This window comes from Puma concolor, chromosome A1 (assembly GCF_028749965.1).
Source record: "Puma concolor isolate L17-30 chromosome A1, mPumCon1.1.hap2, whole genome shotgun sequence".
NCBI classification, from domain to species: domain Eukaryota; kingdom Metazoa; phylum Chordata; class Mammalia; order Carnivora; family Felidae; genus Puma; species Puma concolor.
Window position 1 is genome coordinate 116,865,453 of NC_141667.1, and position 17,263 is coordinate 116,882,715.

Genomic DNA, 17,263 nt, shown 5'->3' on the forward strand with positions numbered 1-17,263 from the left:
GTCATCATGTACAGTGTGGCAAGAGGTTTGGAACAGGTGAGGGGAATAGAGAAATAGGGTATGAGGCTTAAGTCAACGTTTAGACTTAAACAAAATTTATATATAGCAAAATTCACTCTTTAAGGATACAGTTCTTTGAATTGAGACAATTTAGATGTCAGAGTTATGTAACCACCACACAAGATACAGAACTGATTTATTACCCTAAATTTCTTCTTGCTGCTCTTTTGTAGTGAACTCCTCCCACCTCCTACACCTCTGGCAACCACTGATTGGTTCTCCATCCTATAATGTCATATAAATGAAATCATGCAGTATGTATCCTTTTGAGTCTGGCTTCTTCTCATAGCATAATGCATTTCTAATTAGGGAGCCATTAATGATGTAAATGTTACTGTACAGTTTTTGGCCTTGAACTCTCAAAATACTTATATCATCCCCAATTCCAGTTTCATGTAAACATAATTTTTTTTCAGCTGAGAAATGATTATAGTTACAGCTTCAAATATCAAAGAAGCCCAAAACAGATTTCTGATAAATGCCCAGGAGAAAGTAACATAGAAAAAAAATTAGCTGTCTCTCCCCACACCCTATTATGTCCACCATCTCCTTGCCTTTTGAACATAGAAATCTGCATGGAAAGAGTGCTACTGACCGTGACCTTTGCCAGCTTGAAAAAGAAAGGGAACAGCTGTTACCATGAGAGGGTGGAAGGAATTAATGGTCCTGGCCAGTTGGCACTGTGTGCCTTTTGGGAAGGGAACAACAGGTGACCAACTTCTTGCTTTTTATTTTTGTTTGTGTATAAATAAATAGGCCAACTTTTTGTGTGTGTGTGTGTGCAGAAATCTGAGTCCATATTAAAATAACCTGTCCTTATAGTTCTCGGTATTTTTTTTTTTAAAAAAAGCTGTTTAAATATATACACACATTTATTTTAAGTATCTTAATGAATGAAGAGACTCCAGGGTTGAGTATATTATAGGTCGTTAGTGACAGAAAAGCACAGAAAGTAAAATTCTTTTGTAAATGTCACTTAGATATCCAAACTGCTTTTTCTCCCCTTTGTCCCAACTTAAGTACAAAAAAAAACCCAGCAAGATAACTGAGTACTTTTTATAGTAAAACTGTCAGCCACAGAGATGTGGTCACTTTAAGCTGGTGACCAGAGCGCAGGTGTCTCTAAAAGCCGAGGGTGCACTGTTCTTTGAACTCGTGTCCCTGGATACTTCACGTGCCATCTCTGTGAATCATACCCAAACATACAGTTCTATCACTGATCCCTCCTGCCTGACTCAGGGCTCTTCCCCTTTTCCACCTCTACTTTGCATAAACTCATCTTCCTGCAGTACAGCTTTCACCCAGGCGTTTCTTGATCAAAGCCAATGCTGACTTTTCATTTATTTTTATTTTTATTTATTATTTAAAAAAATTTTTTTAAATTTTTTATGATTTTTCATTTCTTATTGAGACGTATCTAAATTACTGACCTGGAACAAAACATCCTTATACTGCAGTTTTGTTTTGGTCATTCATATTTCTGTCATTTTTCAGTTCCCTCTACCCTACTTTCGTTGGATCATCCTATTTTTTTTTAGACTGCCTGGCAACAGATTGAACTCAGTGATGAATCTTTTTTTTTTTTTTAGTGATCAATCTTAAATGCATTTCTAATTCCATTTCCCATTGCAGTTATGCCTATTAGTCTCTTTATTCCATTAGAATTGCTTTGAATGTTTTTCTGGTTTTTTTTTAATGTTTATTTATTTTTGAGTGACACAGAGAGATAGAGCATGAGTGGGGAAGGGGCAGCGAGAGAGGGAGACACAGAATCCGAAGCAGGCTCCAGGCTCTGAGCTGTCCGCACAGACCTCGACATGCAAACCGCGAGATCATGACTTGAGCTGAGGTCGGCGCTTAACTGATGGAGCCACCCAGATACCCCAAAATGTTTTTCTGTTCTATTAAAACCTCCATTTGTCCTCTGCTCTGTCATTTTTTAGCAAATGGTACTACATTTTAGCAAATGGTACACACTTCATTTAGAGGGTTTTGGGGTTAAATAAATACATGTTTGAAACCTGGATGCACGACTTACTATCACAGCTGGTAGCCAGTAGTGTATATCTGAGTCTTACCTTTTCTAGCCCACAACCCTTCATTGTCCTGGTCCCTTCATTGTCCTAGTCCCTTCTGTGGACCTCTTTAAGATCCCACAACTAAAAGATTGAAGCAGAACCCAGCTTTAGCACCAGCTGGTGTCTGTCCTGAGTGGCCAGTGCTGGTGCAGCACTAGTTGTTAAATACTTTTAATTTCACCCTTATTATATCTATGACTTTAATTAAGTTACTTACCCTTTCTGACTCATCCTCTCATCCTTAAAATGGGGATGATAATACCTGTTTTACAAGGTGACTCTGTGCATTCATCCAATATTTGTTGAGGGCCTGCCCTGTTGTAAGCACTGACTTAAGTGCTTAGGATATATCAGTGAACAAAAATGTCCATACCTAATGAAGCTTGTGTTCTAGTATTGTTAGGATGAAGTGAAAATTAATGTTAGATGTTCAGTATGGTGCCAAATACATAGAGGTGTGTACGGTGTTTTAGTCCTCTTTATTCCCCTCTGCTACACTTTTCCATCAGGGCCAAAGGGCCAGGGGGATTATGGCCGCAGGGAAAGAGTGAAGCCAATAACTAATAATTAGGTGTGGCTTCTCCAAAGGGGACTTGCTTTGTGACTACTTTGCATAGCAATACAAATGAAATAGGAAGCTTTTAAAATTTTTTGTAAAAAAAACTCTAATTGACCCTGTTTTGGATGGTCTTTGTTGTCTACCTGTGCTTTCATTTCCTCCCATCTACCATGGATCTAGTTTTGTCCATTCATCCATATTGTCAAGTCCCCTCTGCATCCCACCCCCGCCCCCCCCTAACCCATTCTATCACCTCCGTTCACTATCCTACCTTTTGTGCTACAGACAAAAAGAAATTGTTAGCCGCCTTCTGCCTTATTTGTTCTTCAAGGTATGCACCAAGTTACCCTTTCCTTCCTTTTTGTCCAGAGGACATATAAAGGTCACCTCTACCCACTTGCTCTTCACTTCTTAAATCTTGTCAGTCTTTGTGTTCCCAGTCCAAGTGCGGCAATTCTTCTGTCAGTGACCTCTTGGCATTTGTTAAGGCCAGGTGAACTCAGTGGGTGCATGGCCTCATTGACCTGGGTTCAAATCCTAATTCTGCAACCTTTGTGGCCTTGGGCAGGTTTCTTTATCTTCAAGTCGATATAATAGTACTTACCTTTTCAAGTTAATTGAGATTAGAAAACTGCAACGCGTACCATACTGTCAGGATATAGGGTAAGAGTTAATTAAAAAGTAGCTACTTTTACTGGTATTTTTTTAAAGTGCCCCTTCATTTTTTCCTGGCATTATCTTTTCTTTCATATTGTATCCTGTTTTCCTGGTAGTTCCTTCCATATTAGTTGGCTTTGTTGACTTTGTGTTTTCTTTCCAAGATTATGACTATTGTCTCTTTCACTGAGTGATCTTAATAAAATCTCGTGGCTTCACCTCTCCCCTTTATAATTGATAATTTCATATATTCATCTTTTTTCTTTTTTTAATATTTATTTTTGAGAGAGAGATCGAGAGAGAGCACGTGTGTAAGTGGGGGAGGGGCAGAGAGGGACGGGAAACAGAGGATCTAAAGCAGGCTCTGCATTGACAGTAGCGAGCCCGATCCAAAGCTTGAACTCACGATCTGTGAGATCATGACCTGAGCTGAAGTTGGATGCTCAACTAATTGAGCCACCCAGGCACCCCCAGATATTCTTTTCTCTTCATTCTCTCTTGAGTGTCAGCTATATGAGTCTAGCTGTGTGCTAGTCATGAAACATTTGTCAAATGATGAGGAGTAGTAATTAGGAAGGGGTGCTGTAGAAGAAACCATCCATCTTACCTGCAAACTTACTAGTTTCACTTGTTGGAGAAATTTTGAATGATTCTCTTTACTTTTGGACATTTTTGTTTTAAACATTTGTTTATTTTTATTTTGAGAGTGAGTGAGCAGGGGAGGGGCAGAGAGAGGTTGAGAGAGGATCTCAAGCAGTCTCTGTGCTGTCATCATGGAGCCTGATGCTGGGCTTGATCCCATGAACTGTAGGATCATGACCTGAGCTGAAATCAAGAGTTGGACGCCTAACCAACTGGGCCACCCAGTGACCCTTTACTTATGGACATCTCATGATCTTTTTAAAGGAGGGGAAGAAAACTTCTGTTCAGATGTAACATATAACGTGTCAGTTAGCAGGAGGATTTTTCATGTGATTCTGGAAAGAACATGCAACACCTGTTTGCAAAGAAAGCAAGAAAAATACTGTATCCCTCTCTCCTCCCCATGTATTTTGTTCAAACTTAATTGGACACCAAATAAAGAACATTCCTTAAGTTTGGAATGAATACAACTTTCTATAAACTGCGCAAGTAACACAAAATAGTAAAGAGCCAAAAAGTTTTTATTTACTTTTAACCTAGGACTGCTAAAAGGAGAAAATGAAAGGGTTTGTAGAGGCACATTTCACGAAAGTAACTGTAGACTTACTTGTTACACTCAAGTATACTATATGTAGAAAAATACACAAACATAGTTAAATTTACATATGCTTGATTTTTTTTTTCTTTTTGAAAGGGAAAATATTTTTTACATAAGGGTTTTACCCACTACCTTTTGGTAAACCATGAACCCCTAGAAGCAGTTCCCTCACTGTTTATTTTTCTTGTAAGTTTTGCTGAAGTTTCACATTTCTCTTCTGTAGTTTACAGCAAAGTATACTTAGACTTTAGGATGGCTCAGTCAGCCCACGTGTAGTAGATTAAGATGCATCCTAGGTCACACAGAGCAATTCCACCTTCATACCTAGTCCTACTGAAAGAAATCAATTGTCTGTATGTAGACCAACTTAGTCTCTAAGAATCATGAACTTGACTGAATGGGACCTAAAAGAAAATGTTTTTCTTCTTTCTCGTTTGTAGAGCAGGGAAATGGGACCCTGGTGGTTAGACTCCTTTCCTAAAAAAAATTAAAAAATTAAAAAAAAAAAGTGGTATGATGTGGTGAAAAGAAGAGGAACTTTTTGTTGAAATGCTGGCTCCCCTGCTTACCACCTGTGTAATAGTGGTTATTTGCCCTAGTGCATACCCACACGCTGTGTACTCGACTTACTTAGTATCTCTGAGTTTCTGATAAGATTTAGTCCAGAGATAGAGATGGTACCTTGTTAACAGTTTAATAATTTGATGTATTTGTGTTTTTCTTTTTTTCTTAAGCCTTTAACAAGACTAATAATTTCATTAACCTGCAAAAACTGATGTAGTTAGTTGATCTGACTTTTCCTTCGTTTTCCATTTCATTCATGTTTGATCTATATTCTTTTCACTTTATTGAGCTTTTAAAAAATAAGTTACTGAAAATAAGTTATTGTACTGAATGCTTGTTTCGTCACTTTTTTTAATGTTTATTTATTTTTGAGAGAGACAGAGACAGAGACAGAGACCGAGTGTGAGTGGGGGAGGGACAGAGAGAGAGGGAGTCATACAATCCAATGTAGGCTCCAGGCTTGAACCCACAAGTTGCAAGATCATGACCTGAGCTGAAGTCAGATGCCTAACCAACTGAGCCACCCAGGCACCCCCTCTTTTTTTTTAATGTTTATTTTATTTTTAAGAGAGAGAAAGAGCATGAGTGGGGAGGGTCAGAGAGAGGAGGAGACACAGGAGAGGGTTTATTTAGAGAAGCATCTTCCTATAACACTAACTTGAACACAGTATTCTCCATTACTATCCTAAAATATTATTGAAAATTATCTCTATGGCAGAGAATATTCCATTGCTTTTTAAATAGAGGTGTCTGTTTAGGGGGATAGATATGCTATGGTGTGTGTGTGTGTGTGTGCGTGTGCGTGTGCGTGTGTGCATGCGTGTGCCTGCCTTAGTCTGCTTGGTCAGCTGTAACAAAATGCCAAAGATATGGTGGCTTAAACAACAAATTTATTTTCTCATATTTCTGGAGGCTGGAATTGTAAGATCAGGATGCCATCATGGTTGGGTTCAGGTGAGTACTCTCTTCCTGGCTTATAGATGGACACCTTTTTGTTGTGTCCTCTCATGGCCTTTCCTCAGGCATGCACACTGAGAGAGAGATCTCTCTTTTTTCCTCTTCTTTTAACTAAAATGTTTTTTTTAAAGTTTTATTTATTTTGAGATCTTGAAAGAAAGCATGAGTAGAGGAGGGAGAGAGAATCCCAAGCAGGCTCTGCACTGTCAGCACAGAGCCCGATATGGGGCTCTAACCCATGAACCATGAGATCATGACCTGAGCCAAAATCAGGAGTCAGACGATTAACCAACTGAGCCATCCAGACACCCCCCATCTTTTCCTCTTCTTATAAGACCAGTCCTGTTGGATTAAGTAATTGGATTTATGACCTCATTCAACCCTAATTACCTCCTAAAAGACCTACCTCCAAGTATGATAAAATTGGGGGTTAGAGCTCCAACATAAGAATTCTTTGGGGCACTGAATTCACTTCATAGGGATGTGCTTCTACACATGTGTATATATAAAATATATGAGCAGTAGAGATAATAATTGTGATATATTTAACCTGAAGAAAGAGATTCATGCTTAGACAGTGACAGTCCAGTATTGAAGCTCATTATTGAAGATTCTTCATAAAGATATTGGAGTGTTATTGCAGGTGGTATAATATTATCATAAAAGGGTGGTTACCTGAGATACCCTTTTTACTCAGACCTCATAGACTACTCAGTTCTCACTCTCCTTAATGTCTCAGTATTTGACATTTTACCTTTCTAGATACAGGCTTGATACTCTTACCTCTGTTGGCTTTTGTATCACAACATTGCCCTATTTCTCTGTTGTTCATTCTTTGCCAAGAATGGCCAGTGTGTGCTGCTGAATGAAACAGACACAGCCCCTGCCCTCTAGAGCATGGAATCATCTTTTCTTCCTTTCTCTCCTACAGTCTCTGTTCATGATTTCACTATGGATATTAGTCATTAGCTGATTGTTTTATCTCTGTTAGTTTTGATTTTGGCTGTTTCTGAACTGTTTGATTCCCCTGGCTTAAGTTACCACTTCTAATGCCAATAACTTGCATATTTCCCCCTACTTCTGATTGTTATCCATTATTCATTTAGCCATTTAGTGTCTTTTCATTTAGAGCCAACTGTGTGTGTGCCTGATGCAAAGAATACGAGAACGATAGTGTCTTTGCCTTGAAGTTGCTGACAGAATGTCAGAAGCAATATATAATACAGTGTGATAGATGAGTCTATAAGGTGCCATGGGACAGATAAGTAAGGCATGCCTGCCTTGGACTGAAGGGGAAATGAGAGGGCAAGTATCCCCATTAGAAGGATGAACATATATGAAGGCACCTAGGGTTTTGAAAACATAGTATGTTCAGGTAACAGCAAATGGTTCAGTGTGATTGGAGTCTGAAGGGCTACATGGGGAAGAGTGAAAGATGAGGCCAGGCTAAGAAGTTACCAGATTACCCCAAAGGCAATATTCTCAATAATACTAAACTAATTTTGTTCCATCATAAACCACCTTCCACTCCTAACTTCACATTTCTGTCCGTAGGACCACCATTTTATTTCCAAACCCTGAAGTTCACCTTCAAGTCTGCCTCAGTAATTGTGACTGGGCGTGAAGTTGAGTCATTTCTATATTCACAACACTCTTTCATGCATCCTTCTCTATTTTCACTGTCAACACACTACTTATCAGTTAGTTCCTGGATTGTTTCAAAGCTGTATGAAATGGTCACCTTTCTACTTTGTTTTTTTTTAAAGTGAATTTCTCACATCCTTTATCTTACCCTGTTGCTGATCCTATCTGAACAAAGAGCACAGTGATATTTTACTTCCTATAGGAAAAGTCCTTTTTTAGGCCAGTATTTTAAATGCTTAATTCTTTCTATTAAATACAATAATCTCAAGCACTGTTTATCCCCAAAAAAACACCCATAATTGAAGAATTAAGAGTAATCTGTAGCAGAGAACATTTTATTCCATTCACTTTGAGTTTTTTTATGAACATAATAAGTATTTTATACTGAACAAGCTTTTCCAGACAACACGTCTCCTGCCTCCCGGTCTTGCCTTCTTTTCACAGTTCTAATCTCCTAATTTATCCAGATCACTGGCCTCCTTGGGAGGCCATATATACATTGACTCTGGAATCAGCCTGTGTTGGAATTCTGGTTCGACTATTTATTAGTTTCAGCAAGGTCTGCATTTGTCTAAGCCTCATAATAACTTTGTGTGAAAAATGGGAGAAGTGGTATTACCTACAGGGTTGTAGGTAAGGATGGAGTTACTCTGCATAGCATAATGCCTGTCATGTGTGAGCATGTAATACATGTTGGCTATAAAATGTTATATACCTTGAAAAACCCCTTGCTCATTCCCTGTCTGCTCTTGTTAGTGCGACCTCCTGCTACGCATGCTTCCTTATACCACGAAATGCTCTCCTTGAGCCCCTCCCTATTGCCTATAGTTTACCTGCTGTTACAAGTTCAATTCAGTTGCTTTTTTAAAAAATCGTCTTTTCTAATTACTTTGGTTCACGTTGACCTCTGAATTCCTATAGGACCTTTTATACCTTTTAAGAAATTAGCCATACTTTCTTTTTATGGTATTTCTTTGTAAATTTGCAAACAGTAAGATTCATTTTTTGTCGTACATTTTGTGAGTTTTGGCAAATGCTTAGAGTTATGGATAACCATCACATTTAAGATACAGAACAGTTTCATCACCCTCTAAAAGTTTATCTTGGTATTACTTTTTAAACCATTTCCTCTAGTGTATATTCTGTGTCTACAATTTAGGCTCTTGAACCCAGGGTGTGTTTTATACTAGTTTGTGTCTCTCTGTATGGCCTAGGCTAGTACTGAGCTAGTAGTGAGTAAATGCTTGACTGTTTGAATTATATGAAACAAAGCATAAAAACATGGTAAACTTGAGCCTATTACAAAGCTACTAACTTATTTAACTTCTCTTTGGTCTCTCATTTTATTTGGGTGAAAATTTCATTTTTCCTGTATAACTTACTAAAGTGATTTGGAGCCTTGCCAGGGCTAATAAAAATCATTTTAAATTTATCTTGAGAATAAAGACTGAAAGACTAGTTTCTTTCAGTTTTTATTATCAGATGTACTTATGGTTTCTATTTTCTTTCTTTCCCCTCCTTGACTATTTTTGGCTGTTATGATATTGCTCAAAATTAATGTATTCACAAAGTTTTCCCTTTTTTTTCTTAAACATATTTAAGATACTGAACAAGTCAATTAAAAATAAATTAATTACAAAATGTAAAATATAAATCCTTCTTGTTTTTTCAACTTTATTTTTCCATGGGCCAATTCCATGGGGATTTCTTTATTGTATGTTTTTAAAATCAGAGGTCAACGCAAGTAAGAGAATTTATACTTGATAAAGGTGGGGCTGATATGGACAAGCTAATGCTGCATGGTTTCCTTAATCTTCACTCTTGGGTATTTTGGAATATTGATCCTTTTCAAAAAGTACCAAATATGGTTAAGATTTGCATCCCATTCAGTAGACTTTACTTCCTAATGAAGTGAACTGAATTTAACCATGTGTGTCTTTTTTTCCCTTCCCCAACAGCTTCCATGCCTATGGCTGTTCTAAATTTGGGCCAAATATATCCATTTCAGAGAGGCTTTTTCTGTAAAGACAACAGCATCCAGTATCCGTACCATGACAGTACCGTCACATCCACTGTCCTCAACATAGTGGGGCTTGGTTTACCCATTTCCTCTGTAAGTAAATTAATAAGTAGGTAGTGATGGGTATGTTGTGCGGAGGTTGGATGAGGTGATGGAGTTGGGGTGGGAGTAAATCTGTAGCACTGTCTTCACCAGTGTTGATATGGTGAATGACTGAGGAGGATACCCACTGTTTTAACCTAGAGACATTGTTACTTCAGTTACAGGGGGATGTTACCCAAAACAACTTGATGTCATCCTGAAGAATTAGAGAATGATTATTTTACAGTGGAAGGGTTCATTTAAGTCATTTGGACCAACCCCTTTCAGTACATCAGTGAAGAAACTTAGGCCCAGAAACTTGCTTAAGCCCAGTAAGCTGTTTTATGGCAGAGCTATAACTAAGATGATGCTTATTTTATCCTATTTTAAATGAAAATTGAAGCTATAAAAAGGAGATAGATTTATTTATTAAAATTGAGAAAACACTTCAGCACAAAGAATATCAATACATATGCAAAATAAAATCCTCGGAATACATTAAAACTTACTATTTTAAAAATAGTATTGACCTAGATAGTTTATCGGTTTATAGGATAATTTTGGTTTTCATTTTTTCAAATAACTGGAAACTTTCCTTCTAGGTTAAGTTTCACAAATTAGGGTTAGGATTGACCAATGAGATTTTGTGATTACTGTCTTTTATTTATTTATTTTTTTCATGATTACTTTTTTTATCCTTGGCTGTGATTCCTGAATCTTGCCCTTTGCTGTTTCTCTTTATGTGACTTGGAAATAGAAGAGAAGGAGCAAAGATTTACTCATTGAGTGTCTTGGGAGTGCAGCAGTTCCTGGTGTATTTCTCCTTTTGACCAGTTGTCTTTTGGCAGTTGGCTTCCCCAGATGGCTGACTTAAAAACTTTGTCTTAGCAGACCTCGCAGGCTTGTTTCCATCATAAGACTGGCTAGCTTTCTTTCCCTATTTTGCCCTGATGGCTAAGAATAATAACCTAACTACTTCTTTGGTTTTCCATTTCATACCTGAGTTCTTTTTTTTCTTTTTCACTAGCAGAATTTTGTGTTGTTTTGTTTGTTTTTGGATGGTCTTTAGCACTTTATTGTGGAAGGTAAAGGGTACGGGGTTTTTGTAATGTATCAAGATATATTAAATACTTCCTTTTATTGTCTACACATTCTAATTTGATTGTAAGTACTTTCATAGGATTAAAAGAGGAGAAAAATCTGGGATTTACTTTAGGGAGATAATTAATTTTTCCCTAAAAAGTAATTTCCATCATAATTGGTAAGGTTTATTTTAGGCTTCAAGCTTTTGAAACATTGTGCAGCAAAGCGTATAGTATTGCTACTTAGATGAAAATAGACTGTACTGTCTTACCGTAACTGTACTTTGTATGAAGTGCAGGGTGTTTATTGCAGCTGTTATTTTGAGCAGCTATAACCAGATAAAGTTTTTAAAAACTATCCCTTTACTTGAGGAGATAATTGCTTGACTATCAGGAAGTTACTTTTAGTTGTTTGACTTGGTACATTTTATCTGTTTCTTTACAAAGGTTAGTTATATAAATAATAGATACTCATTTCTGAGTTTAAGAAAATCTGTTATATAAAGGAAAAAGAAATCACCCTTAGTTCTACCACCTGAAGACAGTTAATATTTTGATGTTATTTCCTTTAGTTGGACATTTTTTTAGGTCATTATGAACACATTGGAAATTCTGTTTTGTTCCTTGTTTTTTTTTTTTTTTACTAGTAATAACATTTTTTGAGTTATTAATAAATATCAAGCACCTTTTAATTTAATAGCAATAAAGCTAAATTTTTAAAAAACAACAGGAAAAGACTTAGATAGGAATCCTTGGGTTCTTCAGTACTAATTCGCATAAGGTTGCTATTGAGTGAAGTGACCTGGTATAGAAGACAATTTTATTTTCTGTAAAGTGGTTTGTGTTTGATGTAACTTAATATGCATACATACTTTATAATTGGATGAGTACTAAGATTTTAAACAGTGACTTTATTTTACAATTTGAGGTCTATAATCTTTTTTAAAAAATGCGTTCTGTACTTTTTATCAGCTAATCAAAAAAGATGCAACATTCAGAAAATTATAGATTTCTATGTTTTTGGTCTTAAGGTTTCTTTTTGCGTTTTAAGAATCCACTTTTTATTTGACATTTTTTTTTCCTCTCCTTTTGACTTCAAGTAGGTTTATCTTCTCCCTCTGTAATTCCTCATACATTACTTTTGTAAATTTTTACATTTCTAGAAAACGGTAGAATCCTGAATTTTCATGCAAACTTTCACAGTAATGATAGTAATGATAAAGTAAGTGTTAAATCCCAAATCCCTGTGTTGCAATGAATTAGTATACTTTTTCTAGAGTTTAAAATGTATACAGTTTGGGAATAGAAAACTGTTGTCTGTGTTTAATGGGTTATTTTACATTGACTTGAGTAGTGAGTGTGAGTAGTTGGTTTTTTTAAGTCTTTTTTTTTTTTTTTTTTTCTGGTTGAAACTTTTTTTTAGGTCTTGATTGCTCCATGGTATAACCTTGTAGTAAAAATGTTTAGCCTAAAGTAATGGTATAGACTATTTTCTGTGGCCAGCTTATAAAAACTCCTAAAGAGACACTGTATATTATTCACAGTGATGTCAACTGCATCATGACCAACTATGGGTATATTTGGATATATGTGAAAAAGGCTTAGACTGTTTATATATACATTTTCTTATAAATTAGTGAGGAACAGATGAATGCCCTAAAGTAAAGTGAGCAAAGGGCATGAACAGAAAGTTGTCAGTGGAAGACAAAAATTGCCAAAAAATATTTTTAAAAAGATGTGATTTTTTAAAAAAATCAAAGGAGTTCATTTTAACTTAATTTTATTTATTTTTTTAAAGTTTATTTATTTTGAGAGAGACAGAGAGAGTGTGAGTAGGGGAGGGGCAATGAGAAAAGGAGACAGAATCCCAAGCAGGTTCTGTGCAGTCAGCATGCAGATCCCGAGGAGGGGCTCGAATTCATGAAAATGTGAGATCGTGACCTGATCCACAATCGTGAGTCAGACGCTTAACTGACTGAGCCACCTGGGTGCCCCAAAGGAGTTCATTTTAAAGCAACACTGATAAAATGGTTTGGCCTGTTACAATGGCAAAGGTAAAATCTTTCCCTAGCTTGTCAAGTGTATAAAACAAGTATTCTCATATCCAAAAGTGGGTAGGAGTATAAATTCATGTTAGATGAATATATGATTAGACCTAGAAATTATGTTTCAAATAGTTTACCCTAAGGAAATGGTACCAGTTTCTTGGAGAGAATTAGTTACAAGAATGTTTATTACAACATTATTTTTTTGTAGTAGAAAATTGGAAATAGTTCAGCTTTAGGAGACTGTTTATGATTTACCCCAGTGATGAAATACTGTAATATCCATACATTTTATAATTTTTGATATTTATTATACTAGAAAGATCTCTTTAATATATTAAGTGGGAAGGAGAAACAGAAGAGTGGTAATGGTTCTCTCTGAATAGTGAGATTATTAGTATATGAGATTATTTCATGTTATCTCTCATATTTCCTATTTTATTTCCTCCCATGAACACATACAATTTTTCAAATAAGGAAGGCTATTTAGAAATTTTTTTTTTTAATTTAGTAATTTTAAAACCCACTAGAAAGTTTCCCATTTTCATTTTGATAAACATGAAGCTTAACTGTCTGAACTGTATACCCATTTTCACATAGTTTTTCCAGAAGCTTAACTGTTCAGTTTGTGGGTTTAGTTTAGTCTGTCTCCAAGAAAGTACCAAAAGAAAAGATTTAAATAATGATACTTAAAAAAATATTCTTTTTAATGTTTATTTTTGAGGGAGAGAGAGTGTGAGCGGGGGAGGGACAGAGAGAGAGGGAGACATAGAATCTGAAGTAGGCTCCAGGCTCTGAACTCTCAGCCCAGAATCTGATGCGGGCTCAAACTCATGAATTGTGAGATCATGACCTGAGCCGAAGTTGGACGCTTAACCAACTGAGCCACTCAGATACCCCTAAATAATGATATTTTGAAGATGCATAATAAATTAAAATAAAAATTCCACTCCTTGTCCTTGTTTTGTCTGTGGACTTGAGTGGATTTACTGATAAACCCATATCTATCTCCTTAAAGACAGAAATTTTGTCTTGCATGTAGTGGTATACTATAATCCAATTCTGACGGTAACCACCCAGAATTGGCATTAGATTCAACTAGTTTAAGGTCATAGTCTCCAAAAAGACTGTCCTTACTTTAGTTGTCAGATGTAAGTTTGAGGGTCCGCAGGTCACCCACACTTCTAACCAACTGGCTACAAATCTAGAGGATTTCCATGACTTCCTACCCCTACAAGACTGCCCTCACTTGAGATAGCAGTCACAAGTTTGGGGGTCTCCAGGCCACCTATACTTCTCATAAATCTACTACAAATTTGGAGGTTCCCAGGACCTCAATTTCCCTTGAGGGAACCCTTGAGATTCCCTTAACCCTCAAGAAATGGGGTTAGGGGAAGCCTGAATGCAGAACTTCTCTGCCCTCTCCCAGTGGAATCAAGGCTTGTCGCCCTTCTAGCACTCTGATGGATTCATCAAGCTTCAACTGTCTGGTGTTTTTATTGGGGTTTCGGGGTTTCATTTATTTCATTCATATTTGATTAGGTATGATTTACCGAATCATCGGCCATCTGATTAAGCCTCAATCTCCAATCCCTTTGGCTTCCTTAGGGCTCTAAGCTCCATCCCTCTAGGATCACTTGGTTGATCTTTCTGGTGACCAGGACCCTACTGTGAGTCATCTTGTCAGCATAAACTCAGGTGTGATCTAACAGGTTCATGAATAACAAAGATACTCCTGTGACTTAGGAAATCCCAGGAATTTAGTCTCTTCTTAAGAGCGAGAGACAAAGGCCAAATTCTTTGTTATAGACACATCTTTCTATCTTTAACTCTATGGATTTGGTGTCTTGAACACAATTCTGCACTCAGATGTTGGTTGATAAAGAATAATCTTAAGAAGTTTTAGGTTTTCCTTTTCTTTCAGTCTCCCAAGTAACGTTTACTGAGGAATTTGATGTTTTGTCCCTTACAAGATTTCTATTATTAAAGAAAACATAATGCTGATGCTTATTAAAATGGTGACGAAGACTTTATTCAAGATTATTGCAATAGGAACAAGAGATGGAGTTCATCTCTGAATACAACAGAGGCAGACAGTGTGTGAATATCAGGAGATGGAAAATTACTAAGAGAATACTTCAAGGGTAGTGGGATTCCTGGAAAACTGACCTGATAGGATTCTTGTTCAGGGTATACCAGGAGCAGATTGCTTTTCATGCTATGTTTGAAAGAGGTAATGTGTAAATTTGGTATATTAATGATTATACATCCATTTAACAGAACACTTGAAAATATTTTGATAAATCTTAATTTATATTGGATGTACTTAAAGGTAAGAAAAGTTACATAAATATTGAGTATATACTGCTGATTATGAAAACTGAAGTTCTCTTAGTTTCATAGTAGCCAAACTTACTGAATTTCACTGTTGTTTTCCTAAATGCTATATCTTTTTAAGGGATTCATTGGAAAAAATATCTTCTCATAAAATCTTAAAAATAGTTTCAGGGAGGGGCGCCTGGGTGGCGCAGTCGGTTAAGCGTCCGACTTCAGCCAGGTCACGATCTCGCGGTCCGTGAGTTCGAGTCCCGCGTCGGGCTCTGGGCTGATGGCTCAGAGCCTGGAGCCTGTTTCCGATTCTGTGTCTCCCTCTCTCTCTGCCCCTCCCCCGTTCATGCTCTGTTTCTCTCTGTCCCACAAATAAATAAACGTTGAAAAAAAAAAATTTAAAAAAAAAAAAAATAGTTTCAGGGATTGTTATGGAATGCCTTTGCTAAAGTTAAGGGATGAAGAACTATATTGCTTCACATGCTGGGCACAGCTCTACTAAATTAGTGGACATTATTTTCTAACTTAAATGGGTTGAATGTTATTTCAAGATGAGAAACCTGATTTTTGAGAAGCCCTAAAATCTCTTTCTACTACATGAATTTCATCAATGAATTATATGTGAGAAGAATATTGAAATTAAAATGTTGATTTTGCTTACCATAGAAATTAAGTCGTCTTACCATATAAATTGCTTTCAGAGTTCTGTTTCATCACCACACTTAGATCTCTTCATCACCCCTCACTTTTTCAAGCAGAAAGGACATAACTTTTTATTTAAATGTTTATTTGTTTTTGAGAGAGCTAGACACAGAGCACAAGCTGGGTAGGGTCAGAGAGAGAGGGAGATACAGAATCTGAAGCAGCTCCAGGCTCAGAGCTGTCAGCACAGAGCCCGATGGAGGGCTCAAATCCACTAACCATGAAATCATGACCTGAGCCAAAGTTGGACGCTTAAGCGAGTGAGCCACCCAGTGCCCCAAAAGGGACCTAATTTAATTTGGTGAACACTGAGTTGGCAAAGTGGCCAAATACAAATGTATTTTTGATGGATATAATGACATTAGTATGCAGTTATATTAAGATATATAAAAAGGTCAAATTTATCTTTTTTACATTTTTTTATACGGTTTATTTTGAGAGAGTGAGCGAGAGAGTGATTACAAGTGGGGGAAGGGCAGAGAGAGAGGCAGAGAGAGAGAGGGGCAGGAAGAGAAGGAGAGAGAATCCCAAGCAGCGACTGTGCTTTCATTGCAGAGTCCAACATGGGGCTTGATCTCAAAACTCTGAGGTCGTGACTTGAGCTGTAATTAAGAGACAGATGCTCAACTGACCGAGCCACCCAAGCGCCCCGAATTTATCTTCTTTATGTTAACTCTCAACCTTTTTGTAAAACAGACCATTTTTATTTTGCAAACTTTTCATCTCTGAATGTATGAAAATATTTGCACAGCAATACTTGTATTTTTTTCATTATGGACTAAAGAGTCTGAAGGCAGAGTATGTCAGTATGACTTATTTTGGAAGTATCATCTGACATACTTAAGATAAAAGTGTAAGCATTTGGGGTGCTTGACTGGCTGAGTCAGGGGTGTGTGCATGAGGTGATGAGTTCAAGCTCCATGTGTGGCATGGAGTTTACTTTAAAAAAAAATGTAAGCATTTGTGTTAATATTTCATTAATTTATTTTTTTCTTTCATAAATAGTATTTTGAAAACTATAGATGGGGATGTTATGTACTTTTTTTTAGGTTTTAAGAAATTGGTTGAACTCATGACCCTGTGTCTTTGGAAATTTTTTTGTAATTAAAAATAAATTTATACCTTGGATTTGGCAATGAGTTTTTAGGTAACAATACCAAAAGCATGGTCCTTGAAGTCAATAATGGATAAGTTTGGCTTCATTAAAATTAAAAATTTCTGCTCTGTGTATAGTATAGCAAGACTG

At 36.7% G+C, this 17,263-nt stretch overlaps 1 protein-coding gene across 4 annotated transcripts in view; it reads left to right on the forward strand.

The window, feature by feature from the left end:
* The window catches only part of PLPP1 (phospholipid phosphatase 1), a 90,099-nt gene that overhangs the window by 20,139 nt on the left and 52,697 nt on the right, over positions 1 to 17,263 (forward strand). Inside the window, exon 2 of one of the 4 annotated variants that reach the window (XM_025924380.2) lies at positions 9,718 to 9,872. The exons of 2 other annotated variants lie outside the window; for them this stretch is intronic. In XM_025924380.2, the coding sequence (XP_025780165.1) occupies positions 9,718 to 9,872 (155 nt within the window). Of the gene's footprint in view, positions 1 to 9,717; positions 9,873 to 17,263 lie in introns of those variants that run through there. One more of the 4 variants, XM_086700934.1, reaches the window with a different exon arrangement.